A 17,889-nucleotide genomic window follows, 5' to 3' on the forward strand; every position below is an offset into this window, starting at 1 on the left:
CACAACACATAATTCAGAGAAAAATCTCTATACATGGAATATAATGAATCAATTCAGCCTACTTCATGAATATGACATGTATTGACAGATTACTAGGTTTATTTTTTAAAGTAAACGCGGAAATGCAGAGTTTAGCAGGCAGCCAATCAGGGCTGGAGGCGGAAATGGCGTAAGAACACTCAATATGGCGTCGGATTCAAACGGCCTCGGCTCGATTTCAGCAGTAAGTATAAACAAGCGCTTCAACGATGAATTAAATTTCAGAAATAATCAGCGTAGTGTAGCGATATAAATCGAATGCTATTTAAGTGTTTGACGTCTTCCATTGAACTGCCTGCTTCAAATAAGCTCTGCTAACTCCCGTTTGTTCTCGCTAGCATGATCAGTACGCGTTTGCCTTCCATTTTGAGTGGGTCGAGCATTCGGCGCATTTTGCTTGATGATATTTGTGTTTGGAGTGAAAGAAAGCATTCATGTCGACAAACAAATGTCTCTTGTTGGGTTTACGAATAAAAACATCGGACAAAGAGCTTCATACAATGTCCAAAGATATAATGGTGTGTGTGTGTGTGAGAAGCATGTTTGTTTAGGCAGTTTGCGTGCTGTCATGGCAACCAAACAGCATCCCCAGGGCTGAAGTCCCTCTCTGTAGGCGTGACAGAGCAAGTCAGTCGTACCCCCGCTCTCTCTTCTTGCTGTCACAAAGAACATTTGGAAAGCTTCTTGTTCAGGGCGGTGCCGCTGACATCTGAGGAGCCACCATGCAGGACCAGGCAAAGGAGCAAAGGGGAGCGCCCCCCCAGGCGGTACCGAGAGCGACGACGATGCTGAACGCTGGCACGACACCGAGGTGATGCCGCGCGCTCCTCAATCCTGTGGTCACGTCGCACCATTCGTGTGTTGTTTTTTCTCCTCAGCAGTACCGAGCTGGGCACCCCCCAGCAGCCGAGGGGGCACACGGGCAATGCGGAGCGAGGAAGAGGAGAGCAAGTCGACGGCAAGCTGACGGGAAGGATGAGGATCCAACGCCTGGAGAAGGAAAAGCTGGCGATGACGTCCACACACAACCAGCAGGTCAGAACGCATGCCCGGCAAAAACTGTCACGTAGCAGACCATCAGTGCCATCTGTGTGTGATTTGTAGCTGTGCGCGTTGGACGCAGAGCTCGCCCGGCTCAGGTCCTCCGTGGAGCGCGGGGAAGCTCAGAGGGCAGAACTGCAGTACCGGGTGGCCGTCGGCCGCAGAGACGCCCAGCGAGCGTGCGAGAGCAACGAGGCGCTCGCGGGTGAGCAAAGCAAATGCACAATAAGCCTTATTATACTATTATTACTATTATTAGTAGTATTATGTGACGTGACTTATTATTACTATTATTATATTTTAGCTAAAAGAATAAAGTCGTCATCTTTCAGGATTAAAGACATTTTGGTGGGATGAAAAGTTGTTTTTAAAAATATAAGACAGAATATTATGTCAAAGTTTATTAAGGAAAGAAAGTTATGTTTTAACGTGAATTTACTTTAGTTTCGTGGTATTACTCTTATTCTAACTATATTCTCCCCCAAATACATGTTTTGTATTGAGGGGAAAAAAGGACTTTAATCATGCAAGAAAGTCAAATGTATGTGATTATATGTCATGATCATGTCAGGGCTTTTAATTGGTCCAAAGCTAAGGTAGGAGTAATTGATTTATTATTATGTTATATTCACACGCTGGTACCCATATCATATTTACTGTAGGTTTACACTTTTTCAATAAAGTAATTTATTGCAAATTCTTTTTGCCCAGATGCTGGACATCCATACCAAATTCAACTCTTTCTACGCTCCGTGTATGTGTGTGTGTGTGTGTGTGTGTGTGTGTGTGTGTGTCAGAGCAATCTGCAGCACTGCAGAAGGTTCTGGACATGACTCGGCAAGCCCGACAGGAGGAGCGGCTCGCCTTGCAGCAGGAAGTGGACGAGCGCGACGCGCTGGTTGAAGGCTTGACGTCAGAGAGCGAACGACTGCACCGACTCCTGCTGGCACGTCTCACACACACACACACACACACACACACACACACACACACACAGTACAGTATGAAGACTTGAATTAGGGATGCATGTCCAGCACCAGGAGGAGGCGCTGGAAGAGGTGCAGAGAAGGATGGTGGCTCTGCAAAAGGAGCGGGATAAGGAGGTGCAGGTGAGCAGCAGAAGAAGTGACACACTCGGGGGAGGAAGACCATCAGTGACTCGTCTCTTCGCCAACAGGGCCGCAAATCTCTGGAGGCCAACGTGGAGGCTGAGCGAGCTGCTCACCTGGAGTTCAAGCACAAGTGTGAGGTCGCACAGGTGAGACACGCGCGCACACAAAGTGATTCACAATCACTTACGAATCGACTAGTCAACTACTCGGTACAACGTATGCAGCACTGCACTATGGTCACCTCACCAGATAAGACTTTATATAGAGGATAGGGAGTGAATCCGAACACAGGCCTAGACAGCTGATGGTGATTGTCTGTGGAGGCGGCGCTGGCACGGGAGCGCCGTGGCCAGCGGGAGGCGCAATACAACCTGGAGCTGCTGCGAGGAGCGCTTGGAGATGTGGAGCGAGCTTACCAGGAGGAGAGAGAGAGCAGACAGGGCACTGAGAAAGCTCTGCAGCGGTCAGTGCACATGTGTGGGCGCGCACACACATGCTCTTGAATTACCTGATTACTTTACTAAATTCATGTGCGTGCGTGTGTAGCTTGCAGACGGAGTACGAGCAGTACAAGTGTGACGTGAGCGTTGCCTTGGAGACGGAGAAGAGGAACACCGCTGAGCTGGCTGAGAAGCTGGAGGAGGAGAAAAGGCAGCATGGCAACACACACCTGCTTGTGGAACAGGTCACGCTCACACACACACTTTGACAAATATGTTCATATTTGGGAATACGGTGAACCGTTGCCCGAGCAAAAACCCACGAGTCATTGACGCTCACTTCCATAAAAATATTTCCTGTTGCCTATAGATGGCGACACAGCACTACTTATGTCTCAATGAAACTCTTCAACTCGCTTCAACATACTTCCTTGTTGCCGATGTAGCACTGTTATTGAGCACAAAAGCGGCAAAGTGAGTTTTTGTGAAGTAAATATTCCTCCTCAAAAATCTGAATTGCTGAATTTGCGCACGCCGAACCACAAACATGCGAGGGCTCGCTGTATGTGCAAATATGGGCATCAAGAGTCAATTGACTGTGTTCAGGTGCAGGATAGACAGGTGCATTGTGGGAAACTCCTGGAAGAGATCAGGGAGGCTCTCCAGCAGCGCGCACACAAAGGTACGACGATGCAATCGTCACTACAGGAAGCTACATCCATCCTCCTACTGTCGAAACGTCTGCAGGTGCAAAGGATGATGGGAAACGGAGTCTTCCTGCTGATGTGATGCAGTTGCTCCATTTGAGGCTCAGGAAACAGGAAGTAGCTGAGCAGCAGGTGAATTTGCTCCTCCGTGAACGCACGGTTTGTCTCGGCGGGTCCAGGATCGACTGTTGGCAAGTAAGAGAGGCTTGACGAGAGAAGCGTCGCGTGTCTTGGCAGGTCCAGGATCTGCTGTTGGCGTGCGAGAGACTGGACGAGGAGAAGCAAACGCTCAAACACCTGACTGCGCATCAGGAGCAACGTCTGCAAGTAAACAAGGCTTCTCTTGTGCAGTTGATGGACCAGACGCGTTGATTGACGGCTGTCCACCCGTTGCAGGAGGTTCGCCAGCTGTCACTCAAGCTGCAGGAGCGAGTGTCCCGCCTGCAAGAGGAGAGCCGCGATTGGGCCGTGCACAATGAAAAGCTTCAGGACGAGTCTAAGGTAAGCGCGTCAAGGTTGACTTTGATGTTTGTTGATTTTGGGGTGTGTGTGTGTGCGTGCTATTATATTGTATGTATGTTGTATCTATTTATTACCATCATTGTTATTGTTTTTTTTTTTTTTTTTTTTAAATCTTTTATGTTCAGCTCTTTCTTTTAGCTGAATTTTTAAAAATTTTTATGTGCTCAGTGCTCTATAAATAAAGTTGTGTGTGTATTAGACGCACCTGTCCTTCCTGCACTGCATCTCTCAGCGCCTGCTGGCGGGCAGCGTGGTAGCAGAACCGCAAATCACGGCGGGTACTTTGAGCCGGTCAGACTTGTGTGACCTCATCAGTGAGCTGGTGGAGCAGCTGACCTCTGACCTCCAGGAAGCCAACAACAAGGTGAGGGTGTCAAAAGGCGGTCACGGTGATGGTAGCTCACCTTTTGCCCCCCCCCCGCAGGTGGCGCGTTTGCAGGCGGCGTGCGAGGAGAAGAGCGGGCGCGTGCGCCAGCTGCAGCGGCATCACAAGCTCATGTTGGCGCACGCGCGGGAGGGCAGGAGGAGGAGGGCGGAGGCCTGGAACAGCCGACACACGCGCACCGTCACTCAGCTGCGGGTAACTGCATTAATGGCTTTTCAATTCATTTCAATTTAGACAATATCGCGTCACATGAGAACCCAGAGAAGTAAATGTTCCAAAATGATAGAGAAATTGTTCAAAAGATGCTGTTGTTTTACGTGTTCAAAGGTGTAATGATGAGTCTAAATTACACACACACAAAAAAGTGTCATTATATTATGTTTACTCATTACATAATTACATACAAAAACAGAATTAGTAACTCCCCTACAGTAAATTCAGTTATGAGCTACAATATGAGTGAATCATCGCTTGATGTTTTTTGGCGGCCAACCGCTCTATTGAATGCCGCCTCCAGGACCTCCTCTCGCTGAGTCGCAGAAAGTCAGCCTGCTTCCTGTCGGCGTGCGCGCTCCTCGCTGGCACAACGGCGCACGCCCAGCGCCGCCTGCGCAGCCTCGCCGAGCAAAAACATCTCCTGGCCTCTCGCTCGGCGGCGAGGGAGGACCTGGAGGAGGAGCTGCGGCGGTTGGCCGACGCGCTGGGCGGAGACTGAAGGCGGCCGGTCGGAAGGCGGGGGGAGGAGCCCGGCGAGGAGGCGATGGGGGAAGTACGTGTGCGTGGTGTCGGCGCTGAGGCGGTGGCGCGACGTCGCGAGGCGGAGCACGGAGTTGTTCCGGCTGGAGACGGGAGGCGCGGGTGTAGTGGTGTGTGTCGCTACGGCAACGCTGATGGGGGAAGATGTCGTCGAAGGTCGTGACGCTTTGTGCGCTCGCTGGCTTCGCTCCAAACGTCTCCGCTCCGCCATCTTGAACTGCATGGCCGACCTGCCTCCTCCCGGCTCCTCCCCTCCGCGCGTGAGGTCGGCTGCGCGGTCCGGATTGGCCCGCCTCCTGGATCAGATTGTCGGCCAATCGGAATCCGCTCCCGAAATCCTGCACGAGATGATCCCGCAGACTCCGCCCCCCGACGACTCGAAGGTCTCGCCTTTATTTGAATGAACCTCGAATCTCGCCTTTATCTGACCTCCGCGTGCGTCCTCCATTAGGCGCTGGTGTCCCGCCTCCGACACCACTTCCTGCTCCTCAGCCAACGGTTGCACTCGGCCGAAGTGGAGAGGCGGAGCCTGAGGCTGCAGGTGGCCAATCTGAGAAGGACCGAGTCCCGCGGGGAGGACCCACGCAGGACAGTGAGAACACATTCACGGTCACACACACGCGCACACACACAACCATACAGGCCAGTCTTTCGTGATCAGCCAATAATCCCGCCTCTCAAAAATCTGCACTTCTGCTTCTGCTTAGTAGAAGTGTGACGCGTTTGTGTGCGCGTGTGCAGGTCCCAGCAAAGCACTTCCACAGCGTGTGCACAAACCTCCGCCAAGCACTCAGCGGGGAACAGGAAGCTCGCGCCATGCTTCGGGAGCAATCGACGCAGCGCGACTCTCTGCAGCTGCGACTCGACGCGTACGCCGGCGAGCGGGCACGGGCCCACCGTGCGCTCGGCCGCACGGCCGAGGTACATGTGCGCGCGTACGTGATCGCATTAAACGCAGTGTTTCGTTTACACTCGGCACCAGTGTAACTTGGAATGTGTGCACTTTGAAGTACTGTCCAGATGTGCGGTTGGTGCCTCCTGAGTTGACACTTCCTGCTTGTCCTTACTCAGGCGCTGGCGGAGGCTCGACGGCGTCTAACAGGAAAGGAGCGCTCGCTGAGGATTCTGGGCAAGCACCTGTCGCGTGTGGACAAAGAGAGGCGGCGACTGCGACATGTTGAGGACGCCAACAGGTAACGTGCCCCCTGAAGCGCTTCGTTGCTCCGCAACGCGCCGTCCTTCACCTCCCGTTCGGCTCGGCACGCAGGCGCCAGGAACGCTTGATCGGGAACGGGGAGGCGGCGGAGGAAGTGGCCGTCGGTCCCGCTTCTGGTGCTTTGAAAGGAGCTGCCAGGAAGTGAGGGTCTTAAGGAGTGTCATCCGGGTCCGAGGTCCCCAACCACTGGGTCATTTGGTCCACGCCCACACAGAGACTGAACAAAAAACATTTGAATGATGACGAGGTTTTGCAAGGTTTTATTTTGAAAGTCGGGTGCCTCTGTCAAACCGCTCCGCCTGTTCCGAGGTCACGCAAGTCTGCAAAATGTTTGGAGTTTCGGACAGCGACTTGAATATCCAGAGATTGCCCAAAAATAAATAAAAGCACTGAATTTATTGCTTGCCTTTCCAACATTCAGTCTTTGTAACGCGAGATTTTCCGCGGCGACGGCGACCCCAAAAATGTTTTGCCATAGACTGGACCCATTCCAAAGAATAGGACCTGTGAAGAAAACATTTTCAGCATCATGGTGAGTTGCTACTTGTCTATGTTTTTTTTCTTTTTGTGAAACCGATCTGTGGCCTATACTCGCCATCTTTGTATTCCCCCCCAAATCAGACACTTAACCTAACTGGCTGCACGTCTCTCCACAGAAGTCCACGCCCTCAGGCAGGCGACAAAATGGTGCCGACTCGGCTTGAACGGAAGCTCCCTTTCTTTTTTGGTCAGTCGCCACCTCACGTGATGTTAAGTGAACGTTCGTGTGTGTTGGCCATCGTGGACGGAAAAGCGGCACAAGCGCTGACGCCGCTCATCTCATATATCACCATTTAATTGTATGCCTTGTATGTACTCTCATTTCTTTACTTCAAATTTATAAAGGAAAGAGTATATATGAGACGGATTAAAACCGAAAGCGATGCTTGGTTCTTTGTACCCGGACGAACAGAGGTTGACGTACTTAGAAACGGAAAATGCTGGTGGTTTGGGATGATGGAAGAGTTTTATGAAGGCGGAGTTTATTTTGAAAAAAAAAGTGTTTAGCTCGTCAGAGGTGATCACCTTTTCTTTCCACCACGAGGGGGCGCCACCGCGGTAAATTGAAAAAGACAACGAAGAAGACAAACCGGACGTGCGTCCAGAGCACCTTGAACTGAGCAATTTTTCCTTTTCTTTCTTTGTTGTTGTGTTTATTTGTCGTTTGCGTCGAAGATGTTTGCGTGCTCGTTGTGGCGTGGAAGGACACTGAAGTGGTTGACACGCTCCGAGAGGCGCTTGACGGACACCTGCCGGGCCGCGGGGGCGGTGCGCATCGGCTGCGCCTCGGGATTCTGGGGGGACACGGCCACCTCAGGTACCCCTCCCCCTCCCCCCGCACCGTGCTAACGTAGCATTCGTATTTCTTACGTGTGTGTGTGAGCGCAGTGCCTCAGCTGATCCATGGTGGCAAACTGGACTTCTTGGTGTTTGATTACCTGAGTGAGATCACCATGTCGCTCCTCACAGCAGCCAAGGCTAAGGCGCCCGTAAGTGTGTGTGTGCGCGTGCGTGCGTGCGTGTGCGTGCGTGCGTGCGCGTGTGACACGTTCGCATGGTGGCGTTGTCTCCTAGAACCTGGGTTACGCTCCCGACTTTGTCCAGGCGGCCTTGGCGCCGTCCATCCACGACATCCGCAGGAAAGGTGAGTCTGCTGTCCCCATAGCAACGGGAAGGTGTTTCCAATAGCGACCGACCTTGTCCTCGCAGGTGTGCGTGTGGTCAGTAACGCGGGCGGCGTGAACCCGCTAGCCTGCGCCGCGGCCATACGGGAAGTAGTCAAGAAGGCCGACCTGGACCTCAAGGTTGCCGTGGTGACGGGTGACGACCTCATGGCCCACGTGAGGAACCCCGCCTGATTTTGGATGACAAGCGCTCGCTGTTCTGCCGTAAACATGACGACTCACTGATTTTGACTCTGGCTAGTGACTTGTTGACTAACTGACTCGGTGACCTTTGACTCACTGGTTCATTGACTTTTTTACTCACTGTGACTTTTTGAGTCATTGACTTGCTAACTTGTTGACACATTGAATCGCTGACTCAGTGACTTTTGACTGATTGACTTGTTGTCTCATTTACTTTTTGACTAATTTCCTTTTTGGCTCACTGACGTGGACTCGCTGACTCATTGCCAGTTTGACTCATTTACTTGCTGACTCGTTCACCTGACTTTTTTTTTATACCTCGTCTCTTCAGAGAAGCTGCCTCGCTGAGGTCAAAATGGCCGACGACGGCAGCACCCGCGCCTTGCCCAAAACGCTACACAGCATGAACGCCTACCTCGGGTACGTGTACGCTCAGGTGCGCATCTCATGTGCGTGTGCGCATCTCATGTGCACGTGCACGCTGATGTGTGTGCGCAGGGCTTCGCCCATCCGCCGCTGTCTGGATCTCGGCGCCGACATTGTCGTGACAGGCCGTTGCGTGGACAGCGCCCTTGCTCTCGGGCCGCTCCTGCACGCCGTACGTCCTCAACGTTTTGGGGTTTTAGATATGTGGTTGCCATGACAACACGCCACCGCTCACTCATTGTGTTCACATTCTGCCTTTTTGTAGTTTGGATGGGGAAAAGGCGACTTGGACCTGCTTGCTGCTGGAAGGTAAGAAAACTTTGACTCTGACTTACTGACTAGTTGACTCATTGACCCATTGATTTTTTTGACTCACTCTCATTAAATTGCTGACTTATAACAGCTTGATTGGTTTACTTGTATTGACGTTACTTCTTGACTCGCTGATACTTTTCCCCGTTTACGTGTTGACTGGTTGATGCATTGACTCTCTGACTCAGTGGCACTTCGACTTGACTCCTTTGTATCGCTAACAAGTTGACTCAATGACACTTTGACTTGTTGACTTGCTGTTTTGTTGATTCACTGACTCGTTGACTGGTGGATTCAGTAATTTGTTGACTCGTTGCCACTTGTACATGCCCCCTGGCTGAGGTGTTGACTGGTTCTTGTCACGTGGTTCAGTCTGGCGGGCCACCTGATCGAGTGCGGCGCTCAGAGCACCGGCGGGATCTTCACCGACTGGCACCGCGTCCCAGACTGGTGAGAATCGCGCCGCCCGCCGAGAGCCCCGCTAAGCCCCGGTGAACCCCGCCGTCCTCTGGCAGGGACAACGTCGGCTTCCCGGTGGTGGAATGTTCCGCCGACGGCTCTTTCGTTCTCTCCAAACCGCCAAAGACGGGCGGCCTGGTGGCGTTCGGCACGGCGGCCGAGCAGCTGGTGTACGAGATTGGCGACCCGCGGCGATACGTGCTGCCTGACGTCATCTGTGACTTCAGCCGCGTGCTCATCCAGGAAGTGCCCGGTACGTGCGCCATTTTGATGTTAATCTCCACGGTGGCGTTGATGCCGGTGTGTTTTGGGTGGGCACAGGTGTCGAAGGCGGCGCCGTGAAGGTGAGCGGCGCCAAAGGCTTTGCTCCGCCGCGCGACTATAAGGTGAGCTGTGATGACAGGCGCGCGGGCGGCGTGGCTACACCGCAGACCTCAACTACTTCCCGCTCCGTCCGCAGGTGTGCGCCACCTACATGGACGGCTTTCGCGCAACCGCCGTGTGTCCGCTCGGTGGGCCGAGAGCGGCGGAAAAGGCCCGCAGGACCGCCGAGAGCATCATCAAAAGGTTTGTTTGTCACCGCGGAAACATCCGGAACGTACACTACGTACAAGAAGTTGTCATTTGGAAAGGTAGTTTTGCATTTCAGGTTCATCCTTAAATGTCCTGTACCCAAGTCAAATTTTACAAACTTTTTGTTCGCGCGTGTATCCCTACGCAGGACGAGGCGCGTATTCAAGCATTTGCATCTGGAGGACTTCACAGCCGTCAACATCCAAGTTCTGGGAGCGGAGGACACGTACGGCGCCAACGGCTCCAACAAAGTGAGACCTCCGCCTTTCGTCATCACGATGCCCGCGAGGCTAACGCGCTGGCCGTGCAGGACGCCAGGGAGGCGGTCCTGTGGTTGGCCGTCCGCCACAAAGACAAGAAGGCGCTGGAGGTCTTCTCCAGAGAGATCGCCCCCGCCGGGACCGGCATGGGTACGACCGCCGCCCTCGTTCTCGTTTCATGGTGCCGAAACGGTCTCCGCATTGTCTGTGACCTGGGTCCGCGTGTCATGTGCCGCTCGTGTCGTTGCTCGCAGCTCCCGGACTGTGCGGCATCGTGGGCGGGCGTCCCCGAGTGTGAGTAGAACCCACGCACTCGCCCACCTCGCCCGTCTACTTTTTGTCACCTTGATGTCGTCGTCGTCTTCGTCTTCAAGGTCGCCCGTGCTGAAGCCGCTCTTCTTCTACCATCCCAAATCTCAACTCCAGCTGGACATCCACGTGGACGGACAGTGGGTGGAGTCTCTCTCGGAGGCGGGGCCTGACACGCCCGAGCAGGAAGTCCCTCCCGAGGGGGCGGAGGAAGCGCCTGACGCAGGTGAGCGGCTGGCGGTTGCCATGGTGACCCATGTATCCAGTATATGCACAGTATTACACTGCTATTCCAACATTAACACCGCATCAGAAATACTAAGTTCTTCAAGTACCACCATAATGACCGACAATAAAGTCAAGTAACACACTGAAACGTGATGCAATTTGAACTCTAACACCGAGCTTAAATGCAAGAAAGATTCAAGGATTTTAAAAAATACTGCTAAATATAATGATATGATTAGGAATTTGCTGTAAATACAAGTTAAAAACTGCCTTTTTTTCTTTCTTTCAACAAATGCTTTAAATTCAAATGCATTTTCCTTGAAAGTTAAATACAACTCAAGTGTACTTAAAAATGTACCGCACCGGATGAAACAAAAAAAGTATAAAGAGGCTGTGTGCATGGGTATAAACTTCAATATATGTTATGTATTATAATATATTATTTTTTAATATATTCATATAATAATAATATATTATTTTTTAATACATTAAAAAGTTTGTTTTTATTTAAGTCAGTGATTCTTTTGTATACCACTGGAGGGAGCCCACGTACAATTTGTGGTCTTCATACCACACTTCACTGCAGTATAATATTGAGAGGTGCATCTCACTGCAGAACAGTGGTTCGCAAACTTTTTACTCCGCTCTCTAATTACTGAAATTATATTAAATATTGTGCTGTATTATTTACAACTCACATGCTGCGTAGTTTGCACATTTACACTGTACCTAAATATAGGAAATACAGAAACTTAGATAATGATTGCATTGAAATGTATCACACAATTGTACGTAAACAAAAACTGTTTAAAATATTCAATGCAAAAGTAAAAAAAAAAAAAAAGTTAAATACAACTGAACTGTATTCAAAAAATGTACTGTACTTTATTAAAAAAAAATCAAAATCAAATTTGAAGAGCGCTCCCGCGACCCTAATGAGGATAAGGGGAAAAAAAATACAGAAAATGGAGGGCTGGATGGATGAAGCCACTCGATCATTATGCACACTTTGGGCATTTAATGACTTGATTCTTCGCGATGGAACAGTAAGTCGCCATTACGAAAAGGTCTATGTTGTGGTTTTGATGTGACAGATCTTCCTGGCGGGCCGCACTGCTACACGCTGGAAGAACTGGCCTACGCCAGGAGCGGCGACAAAGGAGACTCTGCCAACATCGGTGAGCCACGCGAACTACCCGCCACGCGCCGTGGTGTTTATTCACGCTAAGCTAACCGCTAGCTTCACGCGCAGGAGTGATCGCTCGTCACGCCGGCCTCTTCCCCTACCTGAGGAAACACCTGACTTGCTCTGTGGTGGAGGAATACCTGGCCCACCTCTTCCCGGCGGGCACGCACGACGCCGTGACCCGGTGAGTTGGGGGCGGGCGGGCCACCGGCAGCAACCGCAATAACGTTTGCAGACCAGCGTGACCCGTCATGACTAAGCAGATGAGTGCTTCAGGCTGTGGATGTTCTGTTTCTAATTGGTCCCAAATGTCTCTCGCCGCCACCACACAAAATCTTGGCGCTGAAAGGATCCACTGTTTATGTTCACAGTGGCGCCAAAGCGGGAAAAACTCTGAACTTCAGCAGAAGGACTAAGAAAATGCGGTAGACTGTACCTCATTCTATTGACGTCTTTTTATCTATACATCATTTTGTCAGCTATGAGTGTTGGAAAACGTAACAAATCTATTTTGACCCCAAAAAAAGTTGATATCTGTTTTCAAATGTAAGGAGTAATGTCTTTGGAAAAATAGTCAAGTTGAACCCTGCATATTATTGTACTTTATAAAGACATAAAGTAATGACATTATTGAACTAGAAATAATGAAACACTTTTTGTCACACTATTTCAATTGAATGGCCATTGTGCTACTCTTTCTGGTGTGCACCTGGGGCTGCGTAAGACAGACAAGACAGACGGCTATAGTCTCAACTCGTCCCGCCTCGTCAGTACGGCACTAATATTAGTTCTTCGCAGAGGATAAAGAATATCACTCTTTCTACATGTGCTGCTTTACATTTGTGTAAATGCGTTGCAGGAAGGAGGTCTTCTCCAGAGAGATCGTCCCCGCGAGATCGCCAATGTGCACCACACCATAGACGCTATTTAGCGTTAGCGTTAAGCTAGCAAACCGAAAGGCTAAGCTATGTAGTTTTCGATCCGCGAGGGTTACATTGAGCCACTTGTATCGCAAGGCACCGCTGTTCCTGAAACTGCTACTTAAGTACAATCATGTACTATTTGTATTTCATTACTTTGCCACCAGTGGTTGCCGGGGTGCTAAGCATGTCATAGCAATTAGCCTGACCAAGGGCTATAAAAGAGGCAATGAAACGCAAGATGGCTGCCACAGACGCTTCATTAGTGTGGGAACACGCACTTCTGTTGCCGTGGCTACAAGTGTTTTTATGTGTGCACAGATACACTCTGCCAGGGATCAACGGACTCAATTTTGTCTTGAAGAATTCACTTGGTGGGGGAGGGGTGGCGTCCCTGCGCAGTGACCCCCAGGTGAGACACACACACACGCACGCACGAGGGGTGGCTGTCTGTCAACACGTGTGTTTGTGTGTGTGGACCTCCTGCAGGGAAAAGCCTTGGCTCAGATGTTGCTGGACTTGAAACTCCGTGGACTTCCCGACCTCGCGCCCCTGCTCGGTTAACAGGCGCACACGCTCCGTTTTAGCAACGGAGGACTCGACCGTCAGCTCGGATCACGACCTCAGCGGACTTCATCGGAGCGGCGACCTCTCGCCTCGCTCTGTGGAATGTCCCTTCCTCCTTAATTGCAAACAGGCCCTCGGTCGTCACGGCGACCGCTGCCAAGTCGCCCCCCCCCCCCCCCCTCGCGTTTCGGGAGAACTGTTGAATTCCTCGGATCGCGGTGAAGAAGGTCCCGGTGCATATTGAGCGTTCATTTAACGTGTCTGTCAGCAGCAGGAAATAAAAGGTGTCGACGTGTCTGGGAGTCTTTTACGACTTTTAACCTCTCTGATGTCGTGCGTATCGGCTTCACGCGAAGTCTGGCTGACAACTTGGCCCTCCGCTACGCTCGCGTAGCGCGACGGCCGCCGCACATCTGGCCGGCGTTAGTGTGCCGCTTGTCAATCAACGTGGATTGTTGTCCCGTCAACACACGATAGCACAAAGCGGCATTTGGTGGTTTGGAAGCCGTGACGTCAGTCTGCTTCAACACAAAAGCCTTTCATACTTTGTGAGTGAGGTTTTTTTTTAGTGTTTACGAGCGTGTAAGAGTGTTTGAGAGTGAGAGTGCGCGTGTGACTGAGTGTAATGGTGTGTGTGCGTAGGTGTGAAAAGTTGCAGGAGAAAGAAAACAAAGTGCTCTTTCTTTACGCGCACCATATAACCCCTCCCCCTTACTTCCGCCCACGTCCGAGTCCTGCGCCCCCATTGGGTGGCCGAATTGTGTGTGTGTGTGTGTGTGTGTGATTTCGTTGGTGCTATATCACATGTAAGTTGCACAGTGGTGGTGGTAGTGACCGTCCGACTAAGTCTGCCGCCCCCTCGCGGAGGTGGCGCGCTGTAGCAGCCTCACTTTCAATTACTTTCGAGTCAAGCCATTGAAAGGCCCAAAAGTGGGTCGCCGGTCACGCCCATCTGGTCCCGCCCCGGGTGCCAGTGTGCCCGGGCCCATTCGTCGTCATGGTGGTCGCGATCCCCTACGTGCCGGACAAAATCGTCTTCGTCTTCCTCACGTCATGCTGGACGCGCTCGCCTTCCTGCTGGACAAATTGGCGTTGTTCTTCGTGACGTGCGCGCCGCCGCCGGAGCGCGAGCGCGTCTACCGGCGCGGAGACTTGCTGGAGGTGCCGCGCACGCTCTTCACGCATTTCGGCATCTACGTGGGCGACGGCCGCGTGGCGCACCTCATCCCGGACATCCTCCCGGCCGTCACGTCGGACGCGCGCCGCCTCCGCAGCAAAGTGACCAGCGCGCGCCTGCTGCTCGGCGTGCTCGCCAAGCGCGCGAGCGTGCGCGTGGACTCCGTGGAGGACTTCGCGTACGGCGCCAGCGTCCGGCTAAACACGCACGCCATGGAGCGCGCCGCCGGTAGCCGCGGCCAGCCCGACGCCGAGGCGGCGGCGCGGCGGGCGGAGCGCCTGCTCGGCAGCGCCCCCTACAGCTTGCTGTGGAACAACTGCGAGCATTTCGTCACGTGGTGCCGCTACGGAGCGGCGCGCAGCCTGCAGACGGAGCAGGTCAGATGGGCGTGGCCAATGGGGGGGGGGCGGGGGGGGGGGGGGCGATGATTGATTCCCCAAACGTGTTTTTTAAAATATTATTGGAAGCCATTGCAACATCATGCATCATTTGAACATTAACACTGCACTTAAATCATTATTCAATTAAAAGTAGGCTTGTACCAAAATAAATGTTTGAAAGCAAATTTGCAATTTTTTGCAATTTAAAGTATTGCAATTTAAAGTTAAATGCAACTGAACTGTTTCAACAAATTAATGGACTGAAAAAATAAGCCAAAACATTTTCTCCTGTGTGAAGGTTTAATTGATAGATAGTTTGTTGCCACTAGAGGGAGCCCACCTACTACTACTACCTTGAGAATCACTGGTTTGTTTTCATGGAGGATTCTAGTCAAACCAAAAGTATCCTCATCTGAGACGCTTACTGTTGAACATAATAATACAAAAGATAAGATAATAAAAAATAATACAACTTTGTTGTTTTGTGTGGACAAAATGCTTGCTGGCAAGCTTTATTGACATTTTTGTCGCAATAAGGCATTTAGCTACGTGTGCATTTATGCTTTACTGTGTTTGAATTGAATCCAAGTTTGACAACTGTTTCTGTGTGTCTTTTTCAGTTCTGCCAGTGGTTGAAGTCTCTGATCCGAGACCAGAGGAACGCGGTTCTGGCGGGGCTGCTGGGCCTCCTGTGCCTGGCCTGCTTGGGCGTGTCCTCCGGGACCGCGCTGCCCGCCGTCTTCATCCCCTTCACGCTCTGGATGGCCAGCTGACGCTGCCCACGTCTTCCTCGCCGCGCAAATTTTTGTATCGTTTTCACGGGACTGTAATGTAATGTAATTAATAAAGGAGGCCATTTGGAAAGGCGGCTGCTGGCAGTTCGTTGCCCCGCTGATGGCGCTTCACTACACGGCAGAAAGGCTCTCACACAAACACACGTACGACTCAAATGTGGGTTTTTTTTTAGTATGTGTGAGAGAATTTCAGTTTCATATGGCATATGACAGGATGATGTGTGTGAGTGTTTCAGTAGTGTCAGAGCAAAACAAAAACAGTAGGTGTGTGACGGAAAAATGTTTCAGTAGTGTGTGTGTGGAAAAGTGTTTTTAGTAGTGTGAGAGCTTTTTAGAGGTGTGCGTCTGTGTGAGTGGAAATATTTTCAGTAGTGTGTTAGCTCAGATTCAGGAGAATGAGAGCATTTCAGTAGTGTGTGCGTGTTTTAGTAGTGTGTGCGCAAGAAAAACTATTCAGTTGTGTGTGTGAGCGTAAACCTTTTCAGTTTTGTGTGAGTGAGTGTTTTGCGGAGGCTGTGAGATTGCGTTTCGGTCGGGTCAGAGCGTTTGAGTCGAAGTGTGAGGGGGGGGGGAAAATGCATTGTTGAGCGTGAGAGAGCATTTCAATGAGCAGCGTGCGTACGTGTGACGACCTCGCATAATGCAGGTGTGTTGCTCGCAAACGAATCCACGGAGGCGGGGGGATGGATGATAATTGTCGTCATGGTTACCGCGTGCGGTCGCCGACGACGTTCGTCATCGTCGCGCCGGGAGGTTATTTTCCGGCCGAGCGTCTCGGAAAGCTTCAGGAAGGTTCTTGATGATTTGACCTCGCAACCCGGCGCCATTTCCCGCTTTCCGGCTCTCGGCCCGACCTTTGCCGAGGATGCCGCCGCTGTCGTCTCGGCGACCCCTCCCAACCCCCCCCCCCCCCGCCTCCTCTCGTCTTTTATCTTCATCCTGATGACTCGTTGTTTGTTGTCGGCCTTGAGAAGGACAGGCAGCTGTCAATCAAGAGCGCATGAACGTACGTGTGTGAGGCAACACGGTGGACAAGTGGTTAGCACATCTGCTTCACAGTTCAGGCTTGGAAACTGGTTTCAATGTTCTCTTCTTTTTCTCCTCCTTCTCTCAACGGGCACACGTTGTCGACTCATCACTTGTCCATTGATGTGAGTGTGACTCGTTAGTCTCTTCGTGCCCTGTGATTGGCTGGCAACCAGTGCAGGATGCTTAAAGTCAGCTGGCGGAGGCTCCTAATAAGGACAAGCCGCAAACGGATGGCTGCTTTTCCGGCAAATGAACACGCTTCTCTTCCTCCCCACGCCCCGGCGGCGTTCCCTTGGCGTCGGCCTTGACGTGACGTCGTCGGTGACATCAAGAGCCGGCGTGCGCTCCTTCACACGCCTCGTCTCCGTGGCGAGGAGGGAGAGGAAAGTGCGTGCGCATTTGTGGGGGGCGACCTCCAGGGACCTTCACGATAGCCTATTTTTGTTTTCCTGTTGGCAACCGATGACGCCAGCGAGCCGCAGCATCTCGTCTCGGCGACCGTCTTGTCGATTTTTTGCGCGCATGTGATTTTTGAGAATGGACGCATAGTCATTTATGTGTGAGCTTTAAAAACAGCAATAAAATGGCGATAAAAATAAAGTAATGGCTTCACATTCTTTACATAATTCATTTAATTGTAATTACTTAAGCAATTATATATCATTTTAAAAATGGTAAAATTGTTTGAATAATGTTTGTATTAATGAAATGAAAATAAAAAATGATATGCCAATAGAACAGGAACATTTTTAAAGATTCAAGATTAAAACCCAAACACCAAATCTTAGAATTAGTGTTTTAAAAATATCTACTCCGCTAAAATTATAGTATTACTTATTCATTTCTTAAAAATGCTTCAAATAAGTGAAATGCTCTTACACCAAAACTGCTGTCCTTGTACAGCATACAGCATATCTTGCGTTTTAACATAGTAACCTTATGTCTAATTTGATATTTAGAAAGCAAAGCGTGGAGAGTCTCTGTTCTGAAAAACAATTTTTGTTAGCGCAGCCAAGGTCAAATGTGCAAAGTACACCAGCGGTCGCAGCTTTTCAGTTGCGCCGGTCTGAGTCGCCGACGATTTCTTGCAGCTCGCTCGTGTTCGGTCTTAGTTTGAGATCTTGATTCTGGGTTCGGTTGGGGT

At 51.0% G+C, this 17,889-nt stretch overlaps 3 protein-coding genes across 5 annotated transcripts; all 3 read left to right on the forward strand.

Moving 5' to 3' along the window:
- The first annotated feature begins 65 nt into the window (after window positions 1–65).
- Window positions 66–7,444, forward strand: LOC133397623 (coiled-coil domain-containing protein 171-like). The gene is given in 23 exon segments (XM_061668736.1): window positions 66–223; window positions 578–850; window positions 918–1,074; window positions 1,144–1,285; window positions 1,878–2,026; window positions 2,115–2,189; window positions 2,258–2,338; window positions 2,516–2,655; window positions 2,739–2,877; window positions 3,239–3,314; window positions 3,380–3,471; window positions 3,577–3,666; window positions 3,736–3,840; window positions 4,061–4,225; window positions 4,286–4,441; window positions 4,764–4,958; window positions 4,960–5,385; window positions 5,454–5,594; window positions 5,744–5,923; window positions 6,074–6,195; window positions 6,270–6,750; window positions 6,875–6,945; window positions 7,434–7,444. Coding segments are annotated over 20 exon segments (2,814 nt in total). The 5' UTR covers window positions 66–223; window positions 578–761; the 3' UTR covers window positions 6,364–6,750; window positions 6,875–6,945; window positions 7,434–7,444.
- On the forward strand, window positions 6,952–13,654 carry lratb.1 (lecithin retinol acyltransferase b, tandem duplicate 1). Of its 3 annotated transcripts, none has more exons than XM_061668750.1 (19): window positions 6,952–7,575; window positions 7,647–7,747; window positions 7,833–7,902; window positions 7,968–8,098; window positions 8,457–8,545; window positions 8,624–8,723; window positions 8,817–8,860; window positions 9,236–9,313; window positions 9,379–9,575; window positions 9,644–9,708; window positions 9,783–9,889; window positions 10,044–10,146; window positions 10,206–10,305; window positions 10,410–10,449; window positions 10,530–10,690; window positions 11,787–11,870; window positions 11,945–12,062; window positions 13,120–13,210; window positions 13,288–13,654. In XM_061668750.1, the coding sequence occupies exons 1-19, from the start codon at window positions 7,434–7,436 to the stop codon at window positions 13,360–13,362; spliced, it is 1,896 nt and encodes a 631-aa protein (XP_061524734.1). In that variant the 5' UTR covers window positions 6,952–7,433; the 3' UTR covers window positions 13,363–13,654. The 3 variants fall into 3 exon arrangements, with proteins under 3 accessions (XP_061524734.1, XP_061524735.1, XP_061524736.1); XM_061668751.1 differs by having other exon boundaries at window positions 8,677–8,723; window positions 9,206–9,313; window positions 9,449–9,575; XM_061668752.1 differs by having other exon boundaries at window positions 8,677–8,723; window positions 9,449–9,575.
- A 39-nt stretch (window positions 13,655–13,693) lies between these two features.
- LOC133398105 (lecithin retinol acyltransferase-like) lies at window positions 13,694–15,854 on the forward strand. Its single transcript, XM_061669717.1, has 3 exons — window positions 13,694–13,698; window positions 14,340–14,919; window positions 15,543–15,854. Exons 1-3 carry the CDS (start codon window positions 13,694–13,696, stop codon window positions 15,693–15,695), a joined length of 738 nt encoding a protein of 245 aa, XP_061525701.1. The 3' UTR covers window positions 15,696–15,854.
- Window positions 15,855–17,889: the final 2,035 nt, after the last annotated feature.

The sequence above is a fragment of the Phycodurus eques genome, chromosome 23, assembly GCF_024500275.1.
Source record: "Phycodurus eques isolate BA_2022a chromosome 23, UOR_Pequ_1.1, whole genome shotgun sequence".
Lineage (NCBI taxonomy): Eukaryota > Metazoa > Chordata > Actinopteri > Syngnathiformes > Syngnathidae > Phycodurus > Phycodurus eques.